Raw genomic sequence first — 24681 nt, 5'->3', positions numbered from 1 at the left:
GATTAACTTGCTGTCACTGTATAGGTAAATGATGATGATGTTTGTGGCCATGGATTAACAAATGTGTTTCTTTATGCTTATGGATATACCTAATAAAATAGAGCAATCTGCAAATGAACTCTAACATGGTACTTTAACAGGAACTATCAATTAATTCCACAAAAGAGATGAATCAACAGAATGGAAGTTGCCATGTAAATATTATTACCGTGTTGCGTATGGAATGCGTATGGAATGCAAGTGAACTATCCTGCTGCTGTTTTGGGTATGAAGGCTCCTAAATGCTACAAATCTACAAATGCAAACTTGTGCAAACTCGTCATGATACCTGTATAAAGAAACAACTTTTTTCCTTCCACAGGAAAGAGTACATTCATATATGTCAGGCAAGCCAGCCCACGGTATGTTTCCTGAATTCAAGCTGGAGGGTCCTCAGGAACAGTGAAGGCTGGAAATCCTATTGCTATGCTCCCATCTCCTGCTCAAAATATTCATATAAACCTTGTTGCCTTTATTAACTACTGCATATACGGCCTCATGTAGCCTTTTATGTACCCTAAAACTTATTGAGATGCTTTTTGCAATGTCAAATCTACACCATAAAAAAAACTGGGGGTCATTTAACAATACAGGTATTGGACCATTTAACTGGAAACCCATTATTCAGAAAGTTCCAAATTACAGAAAGACCATCTCCCATAGACTCCATTTTTATGAAATAATTCACATTTTTAAAAATGTGTTTCCATTTTCTCTGTAATAATAAAACAGTACCTTGTACTTGATCCCAAGATATTATTAATCCTTATTAGAGCCAAAACAATCCTATTGGGTTTAATTACTGTTTAAACAATTTGAATTAGGAGATCTGAATTATGGAAAACCCAGGTCCCGAGCATTCTGGATAACGGGTCCCATACCTGTATTAAGCAAATCTGCCCATGGACACTAACCCATGGCAACCAATCAAATTGTTGCATTCATTGCTCTACCTGCAGTTGGTTGAAAAAAGACAATCACTGTGGTTGCCACTGGTTACTGCCCACAGCATTGATAAATAAGCCCCAATAAATCAGTGTATTTCTGAATAAAACCAGCCTGAATATGGTATAACTGCTCAGGCATTGATACTGTGCTCCAATTTCTTTGCCTATTTTGTTACATTGTTTCATATATCCTCCTCAGAAGTGGTGTGTTGACTTTCAGGAAATAAAAAGATAATATTGAGATATGTAACCAAACTTGTTGCTTTAAGCCACTGGACTCCCTTCCTACGGAAGCTGATTGGGCAGCCCAGGACTTCAGGGATTGTTGATGGTTAAGCTGTTGATAAAATCTAAAGAATGCAAGAACAGCACAAGAGAGAAGACTTTTCCTATGTGTTAGTAAGGCTAGAAACAGATAGTATGTAGCACAGAGTGTATGTATTGTGCTTACAGTAAATATGTTTATATGTATCTACAGAGAAGTTTATACTAATGAGAGTGGAATGAGGGAGCTCAAGTACCACTCTATCCCCAAGCTGTAGTTTCAAGGGCAAACAAAGACCCTGGGGTGCTCTCAGCTTGTGACTGGTGCTCCCATAAATGTAAAAGGCTTTGGTTCCTCTAGAGAACTGATTACAAAAACAGTTCTTTGTTTTCTATCATAATAAGCTCATAATGCTCATAATCTCATAATGAAGCTCTCAATTCACCACCTGGCATATTTTGTAAATATAGAAGTGTTAAATAAAAATATGTCCCAATGAATTTATTGTTTTGAAAATTAATTTTAGCTAATTTATCTAGCAGGTCCCTAAAAAATCAATAGCAATATACGAACATCTTAGTGTGACACAGGCATTGTTATCAGTTCACTAAAGCCTTGTATTAGACAGACATATAAATGCTCGTCCATACTGAGTTGCAGTTTCTGAAGCAATGTAGACATTTAGATGAAATGGAACAAATGGAACAGAAGTGCAAGATCATAAATACATTTTATCTCTTTCTTTTACTGTGAGTTTGTTTTTCAAACTGTACCTATTTCAATTCAAAATCCAGTGGCAGAAACTGCTTTTATGTTACTCGTGAGGTTCAGCATGGCTCCAGAGCTGTTGTTCATCGGAAAAAAATTTAAGAGATGGTACATTCTTCTAGTAAGGCTAAATGGTAACTTTAGATCTACTCTCAATAAGGTGCTTGGAGTGTCATTAGTGATATGCATAGATTACTAAGTTAGCTTAAACATGGCTTTCATAAACAATGCACATGGTAGTGGCATCTGATGGAGGCGTAGCTGTTTCATTAGTCTGTGCAAATGTTTTCGATTCACCTTCTTCTTTCACATAAGATTGTGCACTGTCCTGTGACTGAGTGTCTAAACACTGTTTTTTGGCCAGCGGGTGTACAGAGACTGTTATGGCAATTTGGCGAGAATGCTCGTGAAGAGATGAGGCATCAGAATCTGCTGTTGGAGACTCACTCCTTTGCAAAGATTTAGGGATGGTAAAGACCTCGTCTTCCTCACCAACGTCTTGGCCAACTGCTCCCTGTCTTACAAATGAATGCCCGGGTTCTTCCAAACCAACAACCTCCATGATCTCCTCCATAATAGTCCTGCAGTTCATGATAAGAGGTGGCAAAGGAACACTCCTAGCAAGTTCCTCAATGTACCGGGCAAACTCCATGGTCTTAAACTGTGTCACTTTAGCAAGTTCAAGTGTTTTGGCAGATGTAATAATAGGGATTCTCTTGGCAATCTCAAATGCCTTCTGCAATTTCTCAGCACCTTCTGTTCGGAAGAATTCATTAATAGCTTTCTCTGTTTTCTTCAGATGGCTGCTCATCATGCAAAGTCTGGTGATGTTCAGGACCATCACAACAGTAAAGGCGACGAGGCAGACAATCATGTAATATATACCCATATTATCAGAGGTGAATATCACTCTCAAAGTAACTGTATTATTGACACTTCCATGGGAATTTTTAGCAACACAGGTGTATTTTCCCCTGTCTTCAAATGATACACTTGTGATATTTAAAAGTCCATTTTCAAGAATCCACAGTTTTCCATCTGAAAGGAAAACATATACACATTATCTTAACGATTTTACCACAAATATTTGTGCCTGCTACAAAGATGGGCTATTTTTTGTTTCTTTCTGTTGGTTAATTACATGTTAATTGATTGTAAGATTTCTTTAACAGGTCTCATTAACCTTTTGTTTCTGCATAAGCTTCTCATGGAACAAGCAGCTGAACTGCACAGGAGGCAGGAGTGACACCCATCACTTTAAGGTCACACAATGTCCGAGGCACACATACATACACCATATGGATTCTCAATCCCAAGGTCCCACATGCAGAGCAATTTGTGTGGGAATGACTTGGTCTTCATATGGCCAGCTATACTGAATAATTAAAGTGTGTCTTCACTATAATGCAATTTGTATTTTAGTTTTAATGTCCCTAAAATAAGGTGTCTGGGAGTTTTCAGGCACATTAGGAACAACTACAAGGCTCATGTACAAATGCAAAAACTAAAATTGACACAAAATTAAGCACACATTGGTGACATATATCACCACTTAGCAGCTATAATCATTCCAAAAAACCCTCCCCAGTGCCAGTGCACCATCTCAACCTGCTCTGATGAATTATTGCCATCTTGGAGGTGGTGTTAGTTTCAGCATTCCTCTAGCAGTTTGAATGCTGCAAGCGCATTGGATGCTAATTATTAAGTGCATAAGTAATACTATTCCCACTCTGAAAATTTATGTTGCAATTGTGCGTGAAACATCAATTACCATCCATATTGGCACATAATGCGCTACTGCAACTGATGCTAGTTTTATGCTGGAATTCTGGGAAAAACTTCTGCATTGGGAATAATAAACAGAGCAATATGCATGTGAAAGTTGTTAGAAAGGTCAGTATGGGTCTATGTGTGTGCACTTTGCTTGGCAGAGTTGAACTTGATGAACTTTGGTCTTTTTTTCAACCTTATGTAACTATGTAACTTTGCAGCATGTGCCCCTGGAAATCTTTTGATGACATATGTAAGTGATATTTACAGTGAAATACCAGCCTTAGCGCCTCAATCCAGGAAATAGGTAACAATTCATGAAGAACAAAGTTTACATTACAACTCAAATCCAAAAAGAGTGAATGCAGCAGTAACCGATGGACCATTACAAATACAGCAGGGCTAAAATATTGAGCACCACAACAAATGTTTTTGTATAACGTTTACTGCAGTCACACAAATTTGTGCTATTTTTTTGCAGGTGCTTGCGGCACAACGATTTATTTTAGTGCAATTGCCTGCTACATATCTAAGCGCAACTGCTGGAGTTTCCACGTAATGGCTGCAATTGCATTAGGCATGTCACCACCTTATGGCTGCTATTGGATAAGAAACACTGCATTTTGGGTAAAAAACATGGCTATTTGCACCAGAAATTGCACTTTGCACACTGAACTTCCAACTTGTAAATAAGCCCTAGTAGCTTTGATTACGGGCGGAAACAGTTAAACAGCAAGGAGCAGTGTTAATAATTAAACACTAAAGAGCCATTAGTGATCATAGACTGCATTACAGGAAAATAACGGCATTCTCATTGTATAAAATCCCTTTGACTTCACACACTATTCCACATCAAACCCTTCCTGTTCCCTGCTAGAACAATTGGAACACAATTTTGGACACGGAATGCTTTTTGGTGTTCCTTTCAGAACAGTGCCACTGGTGTCATTTCCTGCAAATGGACATTATCTGAAAAGCAGGAAACGGCATGGCCATGGGATAACACACATTTCCATGGTTTGCAGGCCTTGCTTTTCACATTTCTGTGTTAGCAGGACATAGTACACTGTTCTCTAAGATACAAGTTTATTTGCAGAAATTTGGCCTTAATTCTGGTTTTGTTTTAGTAATGCATGGGAAAGCAGTGTGAACTGACAAAACAATTATTTAGCACCCGTCCTGTTATACACCTTTTGTGTTATAGCCATACAACTTGCTGTGCATACCAATCAAAAAACTGTATTTTGTACATGAATAATATAGAAATGAAACAGTGCAGATGATGCTATTCTGCCACATTTAAACATCCGTTTGTTTTGCGCAGTAGTGGAAGGCATGTTATGTCAGACTGTCCTGATGTGGCTTGCGAGTGTGCTTGGTCAGCCAGTGCTTACACAAACAGAATTTGTCTCCTGATGTGACCCTGACAAATGCAGTTTAGTACTGTGGGAAGCTACAACATCTCTATACAGACAAGAGGCTTCTGAGATTTAAAAACCATGATATAAATACATTGGCTGTGTTCGTAGAAGTGTAGCTATATCAACTACATCTGATTTTGATGTGCCAGAATTTAATGTGACTGCTCACATATAAACATGGATGTGAGGGCTCGCAGAGGCACTAAGCACTTGCATTCACAGCTTTGTCTCAAAATTGTAGTTTGGCGAGTTTTTTAATAACAATGCACCTACCTGAAGGGTATGCATGACTGTAGAGTGCCACTGCGAGCACACAGAGTTTTCATACAATTTTCATAATTTCGAACCAAATTCTTTAACTTATTTGTGTGACCCTGCTATTATTTATCTGGTGCTTAACCTTGCTATTAGATTATTTATAGTTTTAGCCTGTGCTGGATGGAAGTCAGACAAGGTCTTCCCTCTGACCTAGCCAAGCAGCCATCACTACTAAAGAAATAGATGCCTGCATTCCAAGCCTTGCCAGTTGGCCTATAAAGTTCAGTTTGGAACCCATAGCACTGACAGATGTTCAGTTACAAGTGTAAACCAGGACAAATAAATTACTTTACACTGACCTTCCTCCATTTTAGATCTTCCAATAGCTTTTTCATAAGCTGAATGGGAGACCCCTTCATCTCCATGTCTCAGATGCAATCTGATCATGGCATCTCCCAGAGAGGATTCAGTTTCTTTAACTATAAATCACTGATGCATTAGGAGATGTTAGACGAATGTGGCAATACAGGAGTATAACATGCAGGATGATAAATAACAATGAATATGTGTTTCCATTAATATTATTAAGAACATACCTGGATACACATTTTACTAATATTATGTAGTAATAAAACTCAGTGGTGGGTGCCAAGTAATGTTCCCTCTAATCCCATCCCACCAGCTAGAATGTAAATCGCTGGTGGGATGGCATACACGGCGCGGAGATTTTCTGAAATCGGCGAAGTTGCCTTGAGAGGAAACTTTGGCGATTTCGGCGCCGCGTATGCCATTCCATCGGCGATTTACATTCTAGCCAGTGGGATGGCATATCTGGGAGATTAGTCGCCTGCGACAAGGGAGATTTGTCACGGGCGACTAATCTCCCCGTCTGCCACGCGGGCGACTAATCTCTCTGAGTTGCCTTCCCCCTGCCATCCCACCGGCGAACATGTAAGTCGCTGGTGGGATGGCAGACGCGGCGGCGCGCAAAATCGCCCCGCTGCGTCTGCCATCCCGCCGGCGACTTACATGTTCGCCGGTGGGATGGCAGGGGGAATGCAACTCGGGGAGATTAGTCGCCCGCGAACAGGGAGTTTTGCCGCGGCCGACTAATCTCCCCGTGTGCCAGAGCCCTAAAAGAAATAACAGGAAACTACCAGTGTGACCCAAAATGCATTTGTCTAAGCTCTTTCTGAACAATGGTTAAGCTGGCCATGCACTTAAAGATCCACTTGTTTGGCAAGGTGTTTTTATGGTTTTTTGTTTTATGCTTCTTTTAATTATATAGCCTTTTTGTGCAGCAGCTCTCTTGTTTGGAATGTTATCAGCAGTAGCAGTGGCTTTGCTGAGAGACTGAATGATGAAAAGGACAGAGCCTGAATAGAAAGATAAGTAATAAAACATACAAATAACATTAAAACTGCCTCACAGACCAAAAGTTTTCTGGTTGCTGGGGATCTGTGACCCCCATAGAAATCTGGAAAGAGTCGGAAAAAGAATGCAAATAAAAAACTAAAAAAAATTAAGACCAATTAAAGAATAGACCATTCTATAACATACTAAAAGTTAACTTAAGGTAAATAATCCCTTTGAAGTACACATAGAAGAATTCAGTTAAGGCAATGCATACAATAAAGCCTTACCATTTTCTTCCCTTAGTAAATGCCCATTGGAGTTATACCATTGAAAATGAGGGTCTGGGTGACCTTCTATGTTGCATCTGATTACTGCACCATTTCCCTCCTTCACAATTATATGATCCACCTTTAACGTGACCACCGGCAGTGAGTCAAGGAGGGGTTGTGTGTTATTTGAGGTGTTGTTATTCGTCTCTTCTGATGTAGCCACTGTAACCAGTGAGAGTAGAAAAACACAAAGTAGTAATGGTAGCCAATAAGAATCATAATCTGCCATAGTGCCGTTGTGTCCCTGGTAAAGTTGATGCAGTATGTTGGTGTGCTGGCACCTGGGGCACCCTGTTATAAAGCCATCAGATCTGAGGGAGAAAAAAAAAGTCAGATTTAATTAATATCTGAATTAAAAACTGAATGTGACATATCTATGGTTGGTTAATGCAACTGATAATTACTAGTGATGTGCGGGCCAGCCCGATACCTGCGGGTTGTTTAAGTAAAACTGGCATGGTTATATTGTGTAGTAAATTGATAGTTGTTCGAAACACTATACTCACTTATTTGCAGAGTGTCACACAACTGAGAAAAAAGCAGTTTGTGTGTACTCTGTATATTCCACGACTGCACTGATATCCAAAGCAAAGCTGGTAGTAGCAGATGCTGTTTATGCCAACACACCAGCAGACCATACTCAGTGCTGATAATTTTGCTCATATATATTGCTGTAGGGTTAAACTTACTGCAGTACAACTCTAGCTTATGCTGGTGGAATATGCATAATGGTGAAATCCTAGACAAGAAAGTAAAGACACACAAACTGTACTAGGGCTCTAACCACTGCTAGCAGAACACGCTTAGTTGTCCATAAACTAGTAACTCGACCCCTCCAGACCAAGTCAGCAACTTATTTGCCTATGTATGGAGCCCACAGGAGGCCCTGTCCGGTCAAAGTCTGACCTAATATCAATGGGGGAGATTATTGCATTGGCACATTGAAGCACATGTACTCCAGAAGGGTCTCTGCTGGCCCCATTATGATCCAGTTATTGGCTTGGGGGCCAAACAATCGGATCAGTCCCAATTTGGCCATGGGAAATACCATGTAATGTAAGATTTTATACACTTGAAATATCAGTGATTTCCCAAAGCAACAAGAAAGTCACGAGTGGAGAAAATTTGTTGATGGAACCATAACACAGTTGCAAATCTGGCGTTCTGTTTATTTTATACAGCTTTTACAGCTTTTTTTGGCAAATTTCATTTCACACAGCCAAATAAATAGGTCCCATAATATAAAAGATACCAGCAAAAAGTCCTTCAAACACCTCCAGGGGAAGCAGAAAGACTGATGTTACACAGGACTGATTCACCACCTGCAGAAAAATGCAGGCCCAAGAATCAGCCCCAACGTTGGTATCAGCCTTTTTCCTTGCTTGCAACTGAAACTATACTTTGGCCCTGGTGCAGACACGCACAGTGGATATATGTGAAGAAACATGAACATTTTAATTCCACAGTGGATATCCCCACATATGCCTGCACCTGGGCCATCAAACTGCTTCTGGGTACAGGCAAGGAAGAAGGCTGATGCCAACATAAGGGCTGATTAAATAATTGCATCAGCCAAAAGCTTATTTTCAAAGACCCACACTGTACATTTTAAGGTGATGGGCAACAGTAAATCTTTTCTGCTGCAGGCAACAAAGCTCCCAAAAATGCCTTTCCATCAGCAAAACAGCGAATCACTGGTGGAAGGGCATATCTATCGCTTCTTCAGGAAACTTTGTGCAACTTTGGAAAACAAAGAGGTGCTTATGCCTTCACACTGGCGATTCTCATTATTTCCAGTGATAAGGTATTTTGGGGAGATTAGTTGCCCGCAATAGCAGAGATTTAACCATGGGTGACTATTCTCACCGTGGGCCATCAGCCTTCTACTCTAGGTGTGGGATGCCATACAAACTTTATAAGTTCTGAAATACAATTACCTGAGGGTACAATTACCAGAACCCTGTACCAACAATCACTCCCAGTAAATGCTAAAAAAGCAACATAGCTTCAAATGCTGTATAATATATACTAAAATTAAAGTACCAACCCAAGGGTTCAGCAGCCCTTACAGAAATGATTCAGGCCTTCACAGATGTGTGTAGCACAATCCTGAGTCTTGTTAGGGCATCCTATGAGTGCCACCACTAAGAACGGAAAGTGCTCCAAGTAGTTCAATACTAAAACTGTTGGGAAGCAACCATAATACCTGATTTTCTTGGTGATTTTCTATTCTACTGCCCTTATTCATCATTAGGCAGAGTAGAATATGAAATCTTTAAGGAAGGGGACACAGTCAGAGAAATATTTTATGGGACTGGCTAGGGCACTGGCAGATCAGTTGTTGCACTATAGATATCTTCTTGGTTTGTTTAGAAAAATACAATAAGGGTGCTTAAGCTGGCCATACACGTAACAATAAAATCGCACAAAACCTAGTTTCGTACAATTTTTGGACCGTGTGTGGGCTCCGAATTATCTTCCCAATAGTATATTTTACTTTGCTGCAGCCCCAGTAAAGCTGAGATGTGCCACACATTTACCACCTGTTTGCTGCCTGTCTGAGCATACGGCATTTCCTCACTGCTGCCACCCTGCCTCCCACTTACATAAGGACAATGCTTTGAAGTGCTGGTAACCAGGCAGCAGAGCAAATTGCTTTGTGCACAAAATAATGTGTAAATCTTTCACACGGTTCTTTTCCAACACACATTTTAAATTTACATTTTCTCTGGAAAAAAAACTGTTTAAAAACCTTTTTTTCTCCATCCTCTTCATTTCTCATTTGTAAACACACTGTTCAGTGTGTCTTCCAAAACAAGAGTGGCCCCATAATTAGAAAGCTCCATAAAACCACTCTTTGTTCCAAATCACCCAGGGATGTGAAAGGGCTTTTCTGTTTTGTACTGGACCTACTCCAGTATGATTTGTTCCAATTCAGCAGCTAGAAATTAGTAAACATTTTCCTGAATATAATCCACACACACAGAATGCATTTATTAGATATGCTCTTGTTGTAAAGAGTGCCTGCATGCTGAACCTCTTATACATACAGTATTACTTGGTATGAAGAAGTTAACAACTGTAAGCTTAAGAGGACAATGCAGTTAAGCAGATTTGGCGCCAAGAAATAAGTGAAAGCTTTTCTTATACAGGTATAGGACCCGTTATCCAGAATGCTCGGGACCAAGGGTATTCCGGATAAGGGGTCTTTCCGTAATTTGGATCTCCATACCTTAAGTCTACTAAAGAATCAATAAAACATTAAACCCTATGGGATTGTTTTGCATCCAATAAGGATTATTTATACTCTAGTTGGGATCAATTACAAGGTACTGTTTTATTACAACAGAGAAAAAGGGAATCAGTTTTAAAATTCTGAATTATTTTATTAAAATTGAGTCTATGTGAGACAGACATTCCGTAATTCGGAGCTTTCTGGATAACGGGTTTCCGGATAAGGGATCCCATACCTGTACTCAGACTTAGGATCTCTTATTCGAATGCTTTGGATCTAGGGTTTAATGGATAAGGGGTCTTTCTGTAATTTGGATCTCTGTACCTTACGTCTTCTAAAAAAATCATTTAAATATTAAAATAGGATTGTTTTACAAATATAAGTTATTGTTTTAATATTCCAGATAATAAGGAAATAATTAGAATTATTTGCATCAAATGGACTCCGTCGGAGGTGAGCTTCCCGAAATTCGAGCTTTCTGGATAGAATTATATTGCATTGCAAGTGCAATCATCAATGACAGGAAAGAACACTACTTTGGTTAAAAAACAAAATATTTGTTTCAGTAATTCTCTAATGTAAAGTGATCTTCATAAATCAAACATGGCAAATTGACAGCTATAACAATGTTCCAAAACTCAAGGAAAATACACAAGCTAGTATGTATGTAGTATCAGGGAAAATAGCCTGAATGCCTCAAGATAATCTTTTGTGTGGTTTAGGGCTGTGGCACACAGGGGTACTTCTTCCTGGTATACGTGGCAAACTTTGTTTGTAATTATTTTTATGCTTTATTAACATGCCTGTATATTTGGCAATGCTTTGTCATTTTATATGTTTTAAGACATTTATAACACAAAAAAACCTTTTCAAACAACTGAAACAAAATGAAAAGAAAAGAAAAATCAGAGGAAAGGTTAAACAAAAAAGGGAAGAAGATCATTCAGATACAATTATGAAATGATATTATTTTTTCTCTTTAGTAAGCTACAATAATATATAGTGCTCGGGGGCATGATATATTCATGGTTTAAACTTTTCATTTAGTGATATGACCAAAATATATCACTTTATATTATTTCCTATGAAAGTGTAAAAATGCATTCAGAAAGCTTCAGTAATCCTGTTTTCAGCCCCTTTCTCATACACATCATTCTGATGGAATAATATACATAATGGAATGGGAATAAATTAACCTAACTAGAGAAAGAATTTCCTCCTTCCCACAGTAGCTTCTTATAGCTCACTTTATCTGTCAGTGCCTTAAGCATCAGAAACAAACATAGGCCAGGCAGACAGTCCTGCCTACTGAATTTCTCAGAATCACTTCTGTCAGGACTGTATTAGCCCCTGGCGAGGATTATGTGTTCCAAGGCATAGCTGTGGCTTGTACTGAATGCACATGTACATGTTTTCTGTTCAGGAAGTTTTCATGTTTCAAAAGAATAAGGTTATCATGAAGAAATATATGTGTATATAAAGAAATCCTTACTGTAATTTTGCATAGTAAATTGCTTAATAAGCAGGAAAATGGACTTTCTTCTGCTATCCAAGCATTCCCTGCTGAATGATTGGACTTACTAACTAACTTATTAGTTTAGAGCTTGCTTTCCCTTTGGAACTATTCAGTCAGTGCCTGTATGTACTTTGTATGTTTGATATGCACTCCCACCCTGTACAGTCCTGCAGAATATGTTGGAGCTTTCATCAATTATTTATATAGCGCCAGCAAATTATGCAGGGCTTCTTTATAAATACCTTTCAATATAATAATATTTATAATAATAATAATAATAATAATACTTGACTGGGATTATGACTGTTTAACAAAAACTTTGATGGATTATGTTCCCCACGCCTTGCTTATATCCCTTTCATACTGAAATATATATATATGTCCAAATGTTAGATTGTCTCAATATAGAATTCAATATTATTTTGAACATTTAAAAATGTTTTATTTTGGATAAATTATATGCAAACCGTGGGCACACAGAGCTGATCATCAAGAAATTAAACCATGCTGAAGCATACCGCACTCTCATTTTCCTGAGTGCTTACATTTCCCAGATGACTGCAGGCCTAAGCTCAGCAGCTGCAGTGCTCTTTTATGTTAGATGAATCTGACCTTGCATAAGCTTTGTGTAAGAAGAGTAAAATATATGTGATTGTTAACCTAGTAAAGAGCACAGTTTTGGTAGATCAGATTCAAGCACTGTAATGTAGCCAATATATAAATATGCACCACAGGAGTGTCAAGTGTGTGTTCAACTTGCTATGAAATACCTAAATATAAAGGGAAATACCTCCCATCATGGCTGTTCATAGAGTTACTGGTAACACTGTTTCTATATTGAGAACAGACACATTGCTTATTGCAATACATGACTGAAATGACACAGTGTATATAACATATTAGAAAGTGATTATAATTGTAACAACTTTATCTGAATAATTTATGTTTTAAACCCTGAAGTGATACACTTTTTTCAATATGATATGGCATAATATAAAAAAAAGGTTACGTCTGCATCAAATTTAGTAACCCATACAGCCAGTGCAAACCTCGCAGATAATTAAATTTCTACTGTACCCAATCAGGGGTGTTGTCTCTGCTCTGTTTGATAGGAATGTTTCCAACACAGTTGAGCCAAGCTATTTTCATGATCCTTGCTATATTAATAGCACTACAATCCAAGGACAAAAATGAAAAACTGGGAACACTATACCTTTAGAAACTGTGGAAAGAGACATGCTAATTTCTCTGTGTGAGCCTTTTCATCAAGAAAATCTGGTTTTGTAACCTGAATACAAGTCAGAGTATTTAAAATCCACCAAAGATATAGACAGTTTTGATCTTTACATTCACATGTGAACAGATATTAGGGCTTATTTACAACCGCTTATTTGTGGGCAAATAAAGGTGCTTATACGCTTGCTTGGCGATGTCGCCAAGTGAGCGGATCTTCTCCCGATATCCCCCACCTACGGGTGGGCGATATCGGGAGAATCCAGGCTAATTTGATCGTTTGGCCCTGGGGACAAACGATCGAATTATAACGACGGGTATAGGTGTTACAGATACTCCTTGCACTTCCGCATAGTTTTGCTCAGTGCTGTTAATTTACTTGTGCACAGTGTGCCTGCTGGCACAAGGGAAGCCTAGAGCTATTGCCACCTTTGGAGGACAGTGTGCCTGCTGCCACAAAGGAAGCCTAGAGCTATTGCCACCTTGGAGGAAAGTGTGCCTGCTGGCACAAGGGAACCATAGAGCTATTGCCACCTCCTAAGGGTTCAGGGTTCCCGAGCAGCCTGTGTCAATAGATTCAAAGAATCAAAAAACAAGACAATGTAAAAAAAAAGTTAACTATAGTCTATGATTTGAAGAATAGAGTCTGGGGTGTAGGTCAAGGGTAGGTGGCTTAAAAAAAGCCAAAAACTGCCTTCTGCAATAAATATATTCAAAATCTTCTTGAATACAAATCATACCCACATAATGAAGTCTTGCACTGAAAATTGCCTAGTGAATAAAATATTTTGCCAGATCTGAAGGCACAGCTGCTTGTGACAAAGAAATATCAGCAGTATTATGCAAAGCCTCTGTGTCTTCTTGATAAATACTGAGTGCCAAGATGTTAAGAGCAAGGGTTTAGCAATAGCTTAGTGATGACAGTGTTTTCCCTAGCTAATGAGTCACACCACATGATAAATATGTTGTTAACTGCACCTTTCTGTGCCTAGACATTTCCTCAGAAATTAATTAAACAGACACTGGTGGGCCTAAGGGTAGTTAGTTACAATTTTAGCACATTGGTGACTCCAATAATTATACTAGCCAAATATGAAACAAATGAATTAGTTATATGCATGGTATTCTAGTAAAAGGACGCTAAACCCAAAAAAGAAAATTTTCTAATTACTGTTTCTCTATTTCACATAGGGATGCAAAACATGTAACTGATTAGCATCCCTATGTACTCCATATTATGACTGCTGTGATCAACAGCATCCCTTCTTTTATTGGTGCTGGTTCCGCTAGTGACAACATACAACTGCCTGGATCTTTACTCATATATCTACACGGAATGCTTATACAGGTGTGGGATCCTTTATACAGTAACCTGTTATTCAGAAAGTTCAAAATTACATGAACTTACTGTTACCTTACACTGACCAAATGCTGTAGATTTTTACCTTGAAAACAAAAAAAGCCTAAACACCACTGTAATAGGGCGGATACAGTGGAAATACATGCAGTGATATTAATCACCTGAGAGACCTGTGGTTATAAAAAAAATATCCCTTGCCCCACCAATATTCAAATCCAAGTAAGTGCAGGTGCAAAAGTGCTGCATGTGGTACACCCGTCAGTGCAGATAAGCAAGTATCACTTGATGACAGCAAAGTGGCTTTTATCTAACTTAGTAGTGTGATGAGCCACAGGCAGCATGTTACAAACTTTGCTTAATGCCTCAGGTTACTGGAGGATATATGTGTATCTGTGTTTTTTTCTTGAACACAGAGATTGTTCAAAATGTCTGTTTTTGCACACTAGGTGCAATAGAGGCAATGGGAGGTGTAACTATCATTCAAGTTGATAATCAAGGTTTTTTTTAACTTGCTTAAAAATGCAGTTCACTTTTATTGCTGTTATTTCTAATAATAGTGAGTGACCCTTTCACGATTTTTATAAAAATTTGAATTTTTTTCTTACAATGCAAATATTAATAAATATGCCACTATGGGTCCAAACACTTTAGCCTGCTCTGACAATCACTAAACAGAAGCACAATTTGAACCAGGTACACAAACTTCATTTTAGCTGGCAAAAGCCAAAAAGCCTGTGAATGATTCACACAATACGCACAATGTCAGGGTGAAGGGAGGACATGTATCATCCTGTTACAGCATTGGGTAAAAAGGGTATACCAAGTCTTTCCTGTAAATAATGCAGGAGAAGGTGATGTACCGTACCCTGTAAATAATGCTAATAATGACTAACCTATAATAACAGGACTTTTATCAGGGCAGTTTTTCCAACCAAGGGGAAACCTAAAAATGCTACCCCAAAATGACTGTGCTTCACCCCCAAGCTCATTCAGTCCAAATAATATATTTGTGAAGATAAAATTGTGAGAAACACAATATTTAGAAAAAAAGTTATGTAATTATTATTGTAGTTAATGGGAACAAGAACTTCCCCAAGAACAGTTAACTTCTCCTTCTCTGGCCATCAGCAGCTTGCAAGCTTAATCTTTGCAAAAGCCTTGCTCATTGCTAGGCTTGGTGTCTCCCCACACACAGTGCCCCCAATTGCCCCCATAGACAATGCCCCCATAGTAAGTGCCCCCAGTAGCCCCCATAGATTGACTGAACTATCCGGGACAGCGGGATGCGCTATAAAAACCGGCGGGACATTGTTGAGAGGTATGTTATAATATATAAAAATGTTTTTGGAGCAGCTGGGATGGTGCCCCCCTGGGAGTTGGTGCCCTATGCAGACTGAGTACTCTGCTTATAGGGAGCGGCGGCCCTGCCTTAGTTGCTGCTTGCTTTTTCACTCCAAATAAGGATAACTTCCATTGTGAAGTAGATCTTCAAAACCCATTTAAAAAGTCAGACCAATAGTGTGTGCCTGGTCTAAACTGGAGTCTAAATCCAACATAATAATTAATATTAACTTAGAGTAGAGCTATTCAGCAGCTGCTGAAGTTCCACGCCCAGGAATTCTTTCTGAGATTTCAAGTCTAACAACAGCCAGAGGCAAAGCATGTTATATATTATGGTTTAAAACTTGCTGCATATTATAATGGCTCAGTGCTCTTCAGCAACTTTTAATTTACTATCATTTCAGGAATGTACCAATTTTTTTTTAAAGTAAAACAAGTATTATTCTTACCAGCTAATGACTAGAGAATCAGCTCATGTGTGGCCAGCTTTAGATATGATGCACCATTTACTTACCAGACACAGTATGCAACCTGACATGTTTTTTTCCTCGAATTCCAGCATAATAAATTTTGTTTGCTGCTATTGTGCCCGATGTGTCAAAATAGGTACAAGTTGAGGCTAACATATTCAGAGTTGGGATTACATCAATTCTAGTACATGATGTTAGAACGCCATCATTTTGGTGCACCTATTGATGCAATGTGCTGTGCAAACCCTGGAACTACCACCACATTCAGCGTGAGAGTAGCTCTTGGGGTGGATGCAATTAAATATAATGAATAACATCAATGTTCGTAACATTTGTTTCCATTTTAGTGCAACTGCATTTGCAGTCATAAAAGACCCCTATTCATATAACAGATACATTTAGAGTTCTTAAAATAAAACTATTCCCCTCACGAGGCTTTTTTGGCGATTTCCAGAAATCGCGCCGCCGCGTGTGCCATCCCACTGGCGACTTACATTTTCGCTGTGTACCAGAGCCCTTAGGCTACTGCCACACATGGACAAGACATGGAGCTACCAGTAGCAGCTACTTCTTGTGGCAACTAAAATAGACAATGCTGGTGCTAAATGTTTATGTTTTAGCAGGGGCAATTCTCAGTATTGTCTATGGCAGGGTATTTTCTGGAGTTTAGTAGCCATGAAAAAGTTGTGGCTACTAAAATAACTGTCTCTATGTGTGTTTTAGCAGAGGCAATTCTCAATATTGTCTATGAAAAGGTATTTTCTGGAGTTTAGTAGCTGTGAAAAAGTAGCTACTAGTAGTAGCCTTGTGTGTCTTAACCCTTAGACTAATGTCACATGGAGCCTGATTTTGATTTGCAGAAAAGTACAGGCTGACAATCAGCCCCAATGCTGACTTTAGCTTTCTTCTTTGCCTGCACCAAAAACCATTGTGTAAGCCCATGTGCAGACACACACGGCGGATATCTACTCTGGGATGCAAACACCTGCATTTGAGTGCCGATATCTGCCATGTGTGTCTGTATTTGGGCCGATGCAATGGTTCCTGGTCCAGGTAAAGAAGAAAGTGTTAGTGTCGGGGCTGATTCTCGGCCTGCGGAAAATCACACCTTTGTGGCATTAGCTTAAACTCCATGCATACAACACACAGAAGTATACACTTTAGCACAGTAGCTGATACATACTGCTTAACAAGATAAGCATGACATAAGTTATCTGGTAACAAAAGAATGAGGGTTGGGTTCAGATAACGAATGAGATTAAACACCAAAGGTAACAAAGATCAAAGAGCAAAGAGATACCACAAAGAAGAAGGTGATAACAACTAGCACTAATGAGATAATCTAAACTGAGTTTGTGAGCACTATAAGAATAACTATCAAATAAGAGCTAGATAAAGATTAAGTGCATAAATAAAGCAAATGTCCTCCAAGACATTTCACTGCCAGAAAAACACTGCCAATCTACTCCCAACCACCCCCTGTGGTTTGTGCACACTGACAGAAATGGCACATACTGGGTGGATTTTGCCAGCACATTAAAAGCCTCATGTAAAGGTGGCCACACGTGGCGATTTGCGATGTTTCGTGCGACCATCGTCACAAGAAAGATCGTTAAATCCGCCACTAACCTTCAGGGCTGAAACAGCAGATAAGGAGGTAGAAACAATAGGATTTCTATCTCCTTCTGCCGATTCAGCCCTGACGGCAGATTTTGCTCAGGTGCCTTCTATGGCGCCTGATCAAAATCTTTTAACTTGGCTGATCGGCGAGTCGACCGATACCAGCAGCCTCCTGCGAAATCGGTCGACTCGCCGACTTGCCATACACGCACCGAATATCGTACGAAACGAGGTTTCGTACGATATTATCGGTGCGTGTATGGCCAGCTTAAGGCATATCTTAGGTTAATGGCAGACCAAGAAATATGTTGCCTGGCAGAAATCCGTGCTACCTACAAGCGATAAATCTCCTAAATGTATAACATGGCACTAGTGTCAATCACTGCCTAATAACCAATATTTTTACCACTGCAGGTGCCAAAACAGCAGCAACATAAAATGGCAGGGATGGCCATTTAAAAAATTATAAATGTTTGCTGTATGTTTTTTACCCAGCATGTACCATTTTTATGCCCATCACAATTTGTTTTGTGTAATTCACAAACCACTAGGTGCTGCAAAAAACCCTGCTAAATTCAAATGGCACAGTGTGGCACTGTGTGGTTGTGACAATATCCTAAAATAGCTCCACATTAGTAATGAAATTGCAATTAAACAACAGAATAATTATTTTCTAAATTTGTTTTAGGAGGAAGGGAATGTCACTCTGCATAGTGCTGTTCAAATGAATTAAATCAACTAAAAACAAATATTAATTTTTTTATGCAATGCTTTTTTTAAAATACACCTACATATCTGAAAGATTGCCTTACCTGGGGTGCAGAGAAATGCTCTCTTTACTCAGAATGGAAAAGTGATATCTATGCAACTTATAATTATTATTAACATTTATTTATAAAGCGCCAACATATTCTGCGGTGCTGTACAATAAGTGGGTTTCATACACTGGACATACAGAGTAACATATAAAGCAATCAATAACCGATACAAGAGGTGAAGAGAGCCCTGCCCAAAAGAACTTACAATCTACAAATTTATTATTAAAATGGTGAATTAGTTGCTGTAGTTGAGTCACAACAAGCAAAGATAACATTTAAAACTTAACAGGTAAATCTAAGGTTAATTTCAGTGGGGAAATAGTTATGAATGCAGATGTTTAATAGCGTTAGTATAATCGTTTTGAATATACTTGCATTGGGCTAATGCAGTTGTTTAATAAGCATTGGTATAACAGTTTTGGATATACTGGTATCTGACCCTTTATCCAGAAACCCATTATCCAGAAAGTTCCAAATTATGGAAAAGCCATCTCTCATAGACTCCATTTTAATCAAATAATTCACATTTATAAAAATGATTTCCTTTTTCTCTGTAATTATAAAACAGGAACCATGGACTTGGTCCCAACTAAAATATAATTAATCCTTATTGGAGGCAAAACAAACCTATTGTGTTTAATTACAGTTTAAATAATGTTTTTAGCAGACTTTAGGTAGGAGATCCAAATTACGGAAAGATCCCTTATCCAGAAAACCCCAGGTCCCGAGCATTCTGGATAATGGGTCCCATACCTGTACTTGCATTTGGGTAATAGCTTTGGTTGAATTGAAAAATCTAGTAAGGAACTAGTTATTCATAGGGTTGCATTGCAGGTGGGGGATAGCTATCAAAGTGAGCAGGGTGCTAGCAATAAGTGCAATGCTATAACACCTAGTGATAAACACATTATAGTGTAACAACTGCTGGTTGAATTTAGGACTGTGCAACCAGAGCAACATTTTGCCAATTACTTGCACCAAAACACAGGTTACAATTTTTCTATGATGCATTTCACAAGTTCTTCATACTTCATACTGTACCCATACATAACAACAACAGAACAGAACCTACTTTCAGCCAGTTACACAAAGACACAAGTTTTTTTCTGAAGCAGAGATATAGCTGGAGGTCAAATGTTGCCTATGGACACAGTCATATAGTAGGTAGGTAATGGCAGCAACTGTTATCACTATGGCAGCAGTTGTGTGTGTGGGTGATAAATAAAGTTATGGTGATATTACAAGTAGCTAAGTAAGTGCTATGGTTTGGGGGTATAAAAGGCAAAGGGGTGATATATATAGTCACTTGCAACAGTAAAAAGGAAGTGGGATTGTTACTGTTAAAATACTCCCTATGCAGGGTGTCATGAATCTATAGTGGCAGTGATGCAACATACAGTGGGAGAGGGGCTATGGCTAGAGTGGTAAAACAAACACTATAGTATCCAGTGAGATTATAGCAATGGATGCAGTGGTATAACAGGCAGAGAGGTCAAGTAAATGAATGGAGTGGTGTAACAGGCAGTAAGGACATGCCAATGGGTGCAGTGGTGTAACACCATTGAGGAGGAAGCAGTGGCTGCAGAAGTATTACAGACAATAAGATGCTAGCTATGTGCAGTCAGCAAGGGGGGGGGGTTAGCTATGGCTGGAGCAACAGGCAGCAAGAGGAGTCAAAGGTGGCAGTGGTGTGAGGGGGCAGTAATGTGATTGCTATGTGTAGAGTGACAATGTGACTAAAGTAGCAGTGGTATTAGAGACAATGGGGTGACAGCTAGTGACAAAATGATGAAGACTAAGGTATAGGGGTATGAGATGCAGTGGGGTGACAGCTGTAATAGAGTGACCAATGGGGGATGAGTAGGTGGCAGTGGTATAAGAGGCAGGGGGTGAGCTGTGACAATGACATGATGACATGGGGGCAGCGGTATGAGCGGTATGGTTGGGGAGCCAGCAGTAGGTGGGAGAGGTACCTGTGTAGGAGACAGAGCAATGCTATCTGTGCTTAGTAAGGCAATAGGGGCACATGGTAGAGCATGCAGAGGGATAGCGGCTACGACTGCAGTTGTACAAGTCGCACAGACAGGGGTGCCAACGGGAATTGTAGGGCAATGAATGTGAGCGAATGTGAATGCAGAATCATTACACAGGGGAAACTGTAGCAGGCACCACAGACAGTACGTGAGACTGCAGCAGCGCACAGAGCAAGGAGAGTGCCACACTGCGGGAGAGAACTACAAGACTGCAGCGCTGCGGGTTATATAGGATGGAAACTCACGAAGCACAGACAGTAAGTAAAGGGACTGGGGCAGCACAACAACTGCTTTCCCTCACCTGTATGCCGGCCACACATCTCTGCCCCCGGACCCAGCTAGTCCTGCGCTCAGCTGCCTCGCAAACGGCGACGCCCCCACAGGCTCACTCTAAAAGCCACGCCCACAATACACGCAGCACCACCCACACCCGCACTAGAACCCGCCCCACCAGCCCATCAGGCAACGCCCCTCTACGAACACCGCCCCCGTCTTCCTTGAAATCTCCCCTTCCCTTTAAGATGCACTCCAAAGTTTGTATACAGCTTCTTCGCACCCTATTGCTTTTCAATTTAAGAAGCAATCGCCTTCCTCCCGCTCCCTATACAAGCGAAGCTGCCCGCCCACTCTGACGTAGTAGGTATTATGAAGAAATGTAGGCGGGGCGCATTGAGTCCCCAAATCATCACTCATAATCTCCTCCTTCTTTGTTTGCATAAACCACGCCCCTCCCGTTGGCTTGAGGCTGCAGTGACAGCAGCAGTTTGACGCAGGCGCATAGGAACTCATGTTCTGTTCCTCGTTGCGTGTGTGCCGCATTTACTCTCATTTAACGGGGGTTTATTATAGTTTCACCCCTGCAATAAAGGGAGCCTTTAAATGTCAATTGTTGACCATTCAGATAAATAATAGACATTATATAGACATAATAGAGCATTACTGTACCGCTTCATTCTGTAACGCTTGTGGCAAGAGTATCATTTGGCTAAGAGCGAATGTAGTAACTGTTCTTGAAGTGGGTGGGTCGCCTATGGCTAGACAGAGAGGCACTTGGTCCTCTGGCCAAGGGGCTGGGGCTGTTAATCCTGGCAACTTCTTGCCCCTAGGGCTTTGCCCATACAGAGTGCCATCAGGTCACAGTTACTGGAGGCAGCAGTGATCAAGGCACTTTGCACTGTTAATTCTCAAGCACTTTAGCAGGAACCTGCTCTTTTACTTCAAACCTTTTGACATTTTGTGTAACTGAATTTTAAAAATCCAGCTGATTGGCTGTGTGCAGCCCCAGCCTGTCATTTATGATTTTATCTATTTATTTATTTGTAGCCCACTTATTAACGATTGTGGCACTACCTGCTCTTTTACTCTGTTTGGCGCTTCCAGGAGTCCTGAGCCCCGCTGACTATGGGGGAAGCAGGGATTTCTTGGGTAATTGGCGTGCCTCCACCCAGGGCTCTGTTATGGGAGAACTACAACTCCCTCCCTGGGACTTGATACTTGAAGTAGTGCTGCCTGAGACCTCACACAACCCCCAAAGGGAATCCCCTCCCTGGGGTATCCACTTACTGGTATGTAGGTGCTCCTTGAGGCAAACACGATGAACGCACAGTTGTGATGAAACAGTTGATAGTTTATTAGGCAGGACCTCTCCAGGAGTGGCAATACAAATACAGTGCAGGGGACACTCTCCTTCCTTACTCCTTCAGAGTACCTACCCCTGTTGGGTAACTTATCGGTACTCCCGCCAGGATGATCCCTTATAGATGTCCTCCCCGGTACTCTACGCCAAGAGACCCTCTCTAAGGGCTCTCCCCGGTACTCTCGCCAAGACGGACCACCTCCAGGACTCATCCCCGGTACTCACGACTAAGTACCCTCAGAGCAGTACCCCATCTAGCGGCAGCCTAACCACCTACCTAGACTCTTGAGTCCCTGCACTCCAGCTGATGTACTGCTGGGGGAGCCTACTCCCTCTACCACTCCTGGAGGGGCTATTTCTGCCCATTCTAACTGTGCCCTTACTACATAGCACTCCTAGAGTGACCTGACACAAGAAATCTACTAATCTACCTTTGGGAAGAATACCTCTGCTCTCAGAGGCTCTCCCTTAACTCTGGCCTGCAGCACATGGCTGCATTCCCCTTATATGGGCCTATGCACCACCCTGTGGCCATTACCCAAAACTGCAGGGACCCTCCCTGTTAACTATAACTATACCAGCTCTACCCACTATCCCATGACCAGCACCACCCAGGGGTCTGCGCACAGGGGTCTCTATCCTAAGGACCCAGATTTGGTAAACCCCTACATATTCTTTTACTCCATGCCTGTCACCTGCACTTTTTTTCCTGTACTTTTTCTCAAGGATCCAGTGAAATGATCTCCTCTGTCTTGCCTGAATCTAGGGGGGAGATGTGTGGTCATTAGGCTGCTTCTCCCCCGAAACCTGGCCCTGTTGTGGAAGCAATGACTTGAAACCTCTTTGGAGGTCATTTTGTTATCTTGTCCCCTTAAAAGCCATGCTGTAAGGGATTGGACAAAGGGACCCCCCCGAACCTTGCGGTGAAGGGGGTCTGAAGACCCTTGCCTCTTACCTTATGTGCCTTTTTGTCAGGGGGGATGGGGGTAAAGGGGGGGCATAAAAGTGTTTACCCTAGCCCTTGGGCAAAGGTGAGCTTAAAGACTCTGTTAATTTGTGCCTTTTGGCCAGGTGAGTAAGGATTATGGAACAAAGCCCATTTGCACGCTTTGCACTTTGTGTTTGTACTTTTTTTGCACTAAGTACTGCTCAGGCTTCAGTAGAGTTTGTTTGTTCATTTATACTCTTATATGTCATTTTTTATTAAAGCAGAGAACTTTCTCCAAAGAGATTGAAAATAGTAAAGTGAAAGGTTTACAAAACCACTTGCAAGCACAGGAGGCTACCCAGCACGTTATATTAGCAACTAGGGGTCACTGTACTAAAATTACCAGATTTTCAAAGTTACAGAGATGGCTACATTTTAATACCATGTCTGATTTTTGACCACTCCCGCTTTAAACACTCCCACTCAAGGTCACATCCACATGTTTATTCTTTTAAGTATTTCCCCATAGAGGCTGCAATGCAATATAATGCAGTTTTTATCTATACAGTATTATCCCATATAAAACAGTAATACAACCAAGCAATTTTCCCCTAAGGTAACCATATAAACCACACTGGTGCTCTTTGTCACCCATATAGACAAAGCAAATATAAAGCAGTATCAGTGCAATGCACACTTCATGTTTAATGCCCACAGAATACATAGATTAATAAAAGCAGTGCCAATCTCATGTTTAATGCCAGAATCACAGAATAAAAGCAGTGCCAACCCCATTTTCTATTTCACATCACAGAATACAACACAGTGGCACCTTTACAATAATTGTACCAGAATATATAACATTAGATACGCAGTGCTAACTTTATATCTACTTTCCCCAAAATATACAATATACTGTATATGAAATGCCAGTTTCATGTGTAGATGGCCGTAGATATACAGTGCTACTTAGGCTAAAGACAAACGGAGCTACTTAGTAGTGGCTACTTAATGCCAGAAAATACCCTGCCATTGACAATAATGAGAATTGCTTTTGGTAAAACACATATAAAGACAGTTATCAGTAAACAATCAGCTTTGTCTATTTTTGTAGCAGTGACAAGTAGCTGCTACTAGTATCTTAACCCTTATAATGCATGCATAACATACCCAACCTTTTATACTTGTGAGCCACATTCAAATGGAAAAAGTGTTATGGAGCAACACAAGCATGGAAAAAGTTCATGGGGGTGCAAATAAGAGTTATAATTGGCTATTTAATAGCCCCTATGTGGACTGGTAGCCTATAGGAGGCTCTGTTTGGCTTTATACTGGGTT

At 40.3% G+C, this 24681-nt stretch overlaps 1 protein-coding gene across 3 annotated transcripts; it reads right to left on the bottom strand.

Moving 5' to 3' along the window:
• Positions 1-1737: 1737 nt before the first annotated feature.
• On the bottom strand, positions 1738-22366 carry mfap3l (microfibril associated protein 3 like). Of its 3 annotated transcripts, none has more exons than XM_004911168.4 (3): positions 22343-22366; positions 7112-7464; positions 1738-3057 (listed from the first exon to the last, which is right to left on the bottom strand). In XM_004911168.4, exons 2-3 carry the CDS (start codon positions 7380-7382, stop codon positions 2225-2227), a joined length of 1104 nt encoding a protein of 367 aa, XP_004911225.1. In that variant the 5' UTR covers positions 7383-7464; positions 22343-22366; the 3' UTR covers positions 1738-2224. The 3 variants fall into 3 exon arrangements, with proteins under 3 accessions (XP_004911225.1, XP_017951309.1, XP_002933367.1); XM_018095820.2 differs by lacking the exon at positions 22343-22366 and adding an exon at positions 21725-21846; XM_002933321.5 differs by lacking the exon at positions 22343-22366 and adding an exon at positions 21081-21393.
• Positions 22367-24681: the final 2315 nt, after the last annotated feature.

The sequence above is a fragment of the Xenopus tropicalis genome, chromosome 1 (genome assembly GCF_000004195.4).
Source record: "Xenopus tropicalis strain Nigerian chromosome 1, UCB_Xtro_10.0, whole genome shotgun sequence".
NCBI lineage: Eukaryota > Metazoa > Chordata > Amphibia > Anura > Pipidae > Xenopus > Xenopus tropicalis.
This window is presented reverse-complemented; position numbering and strand designations above follow the sequence as displayed.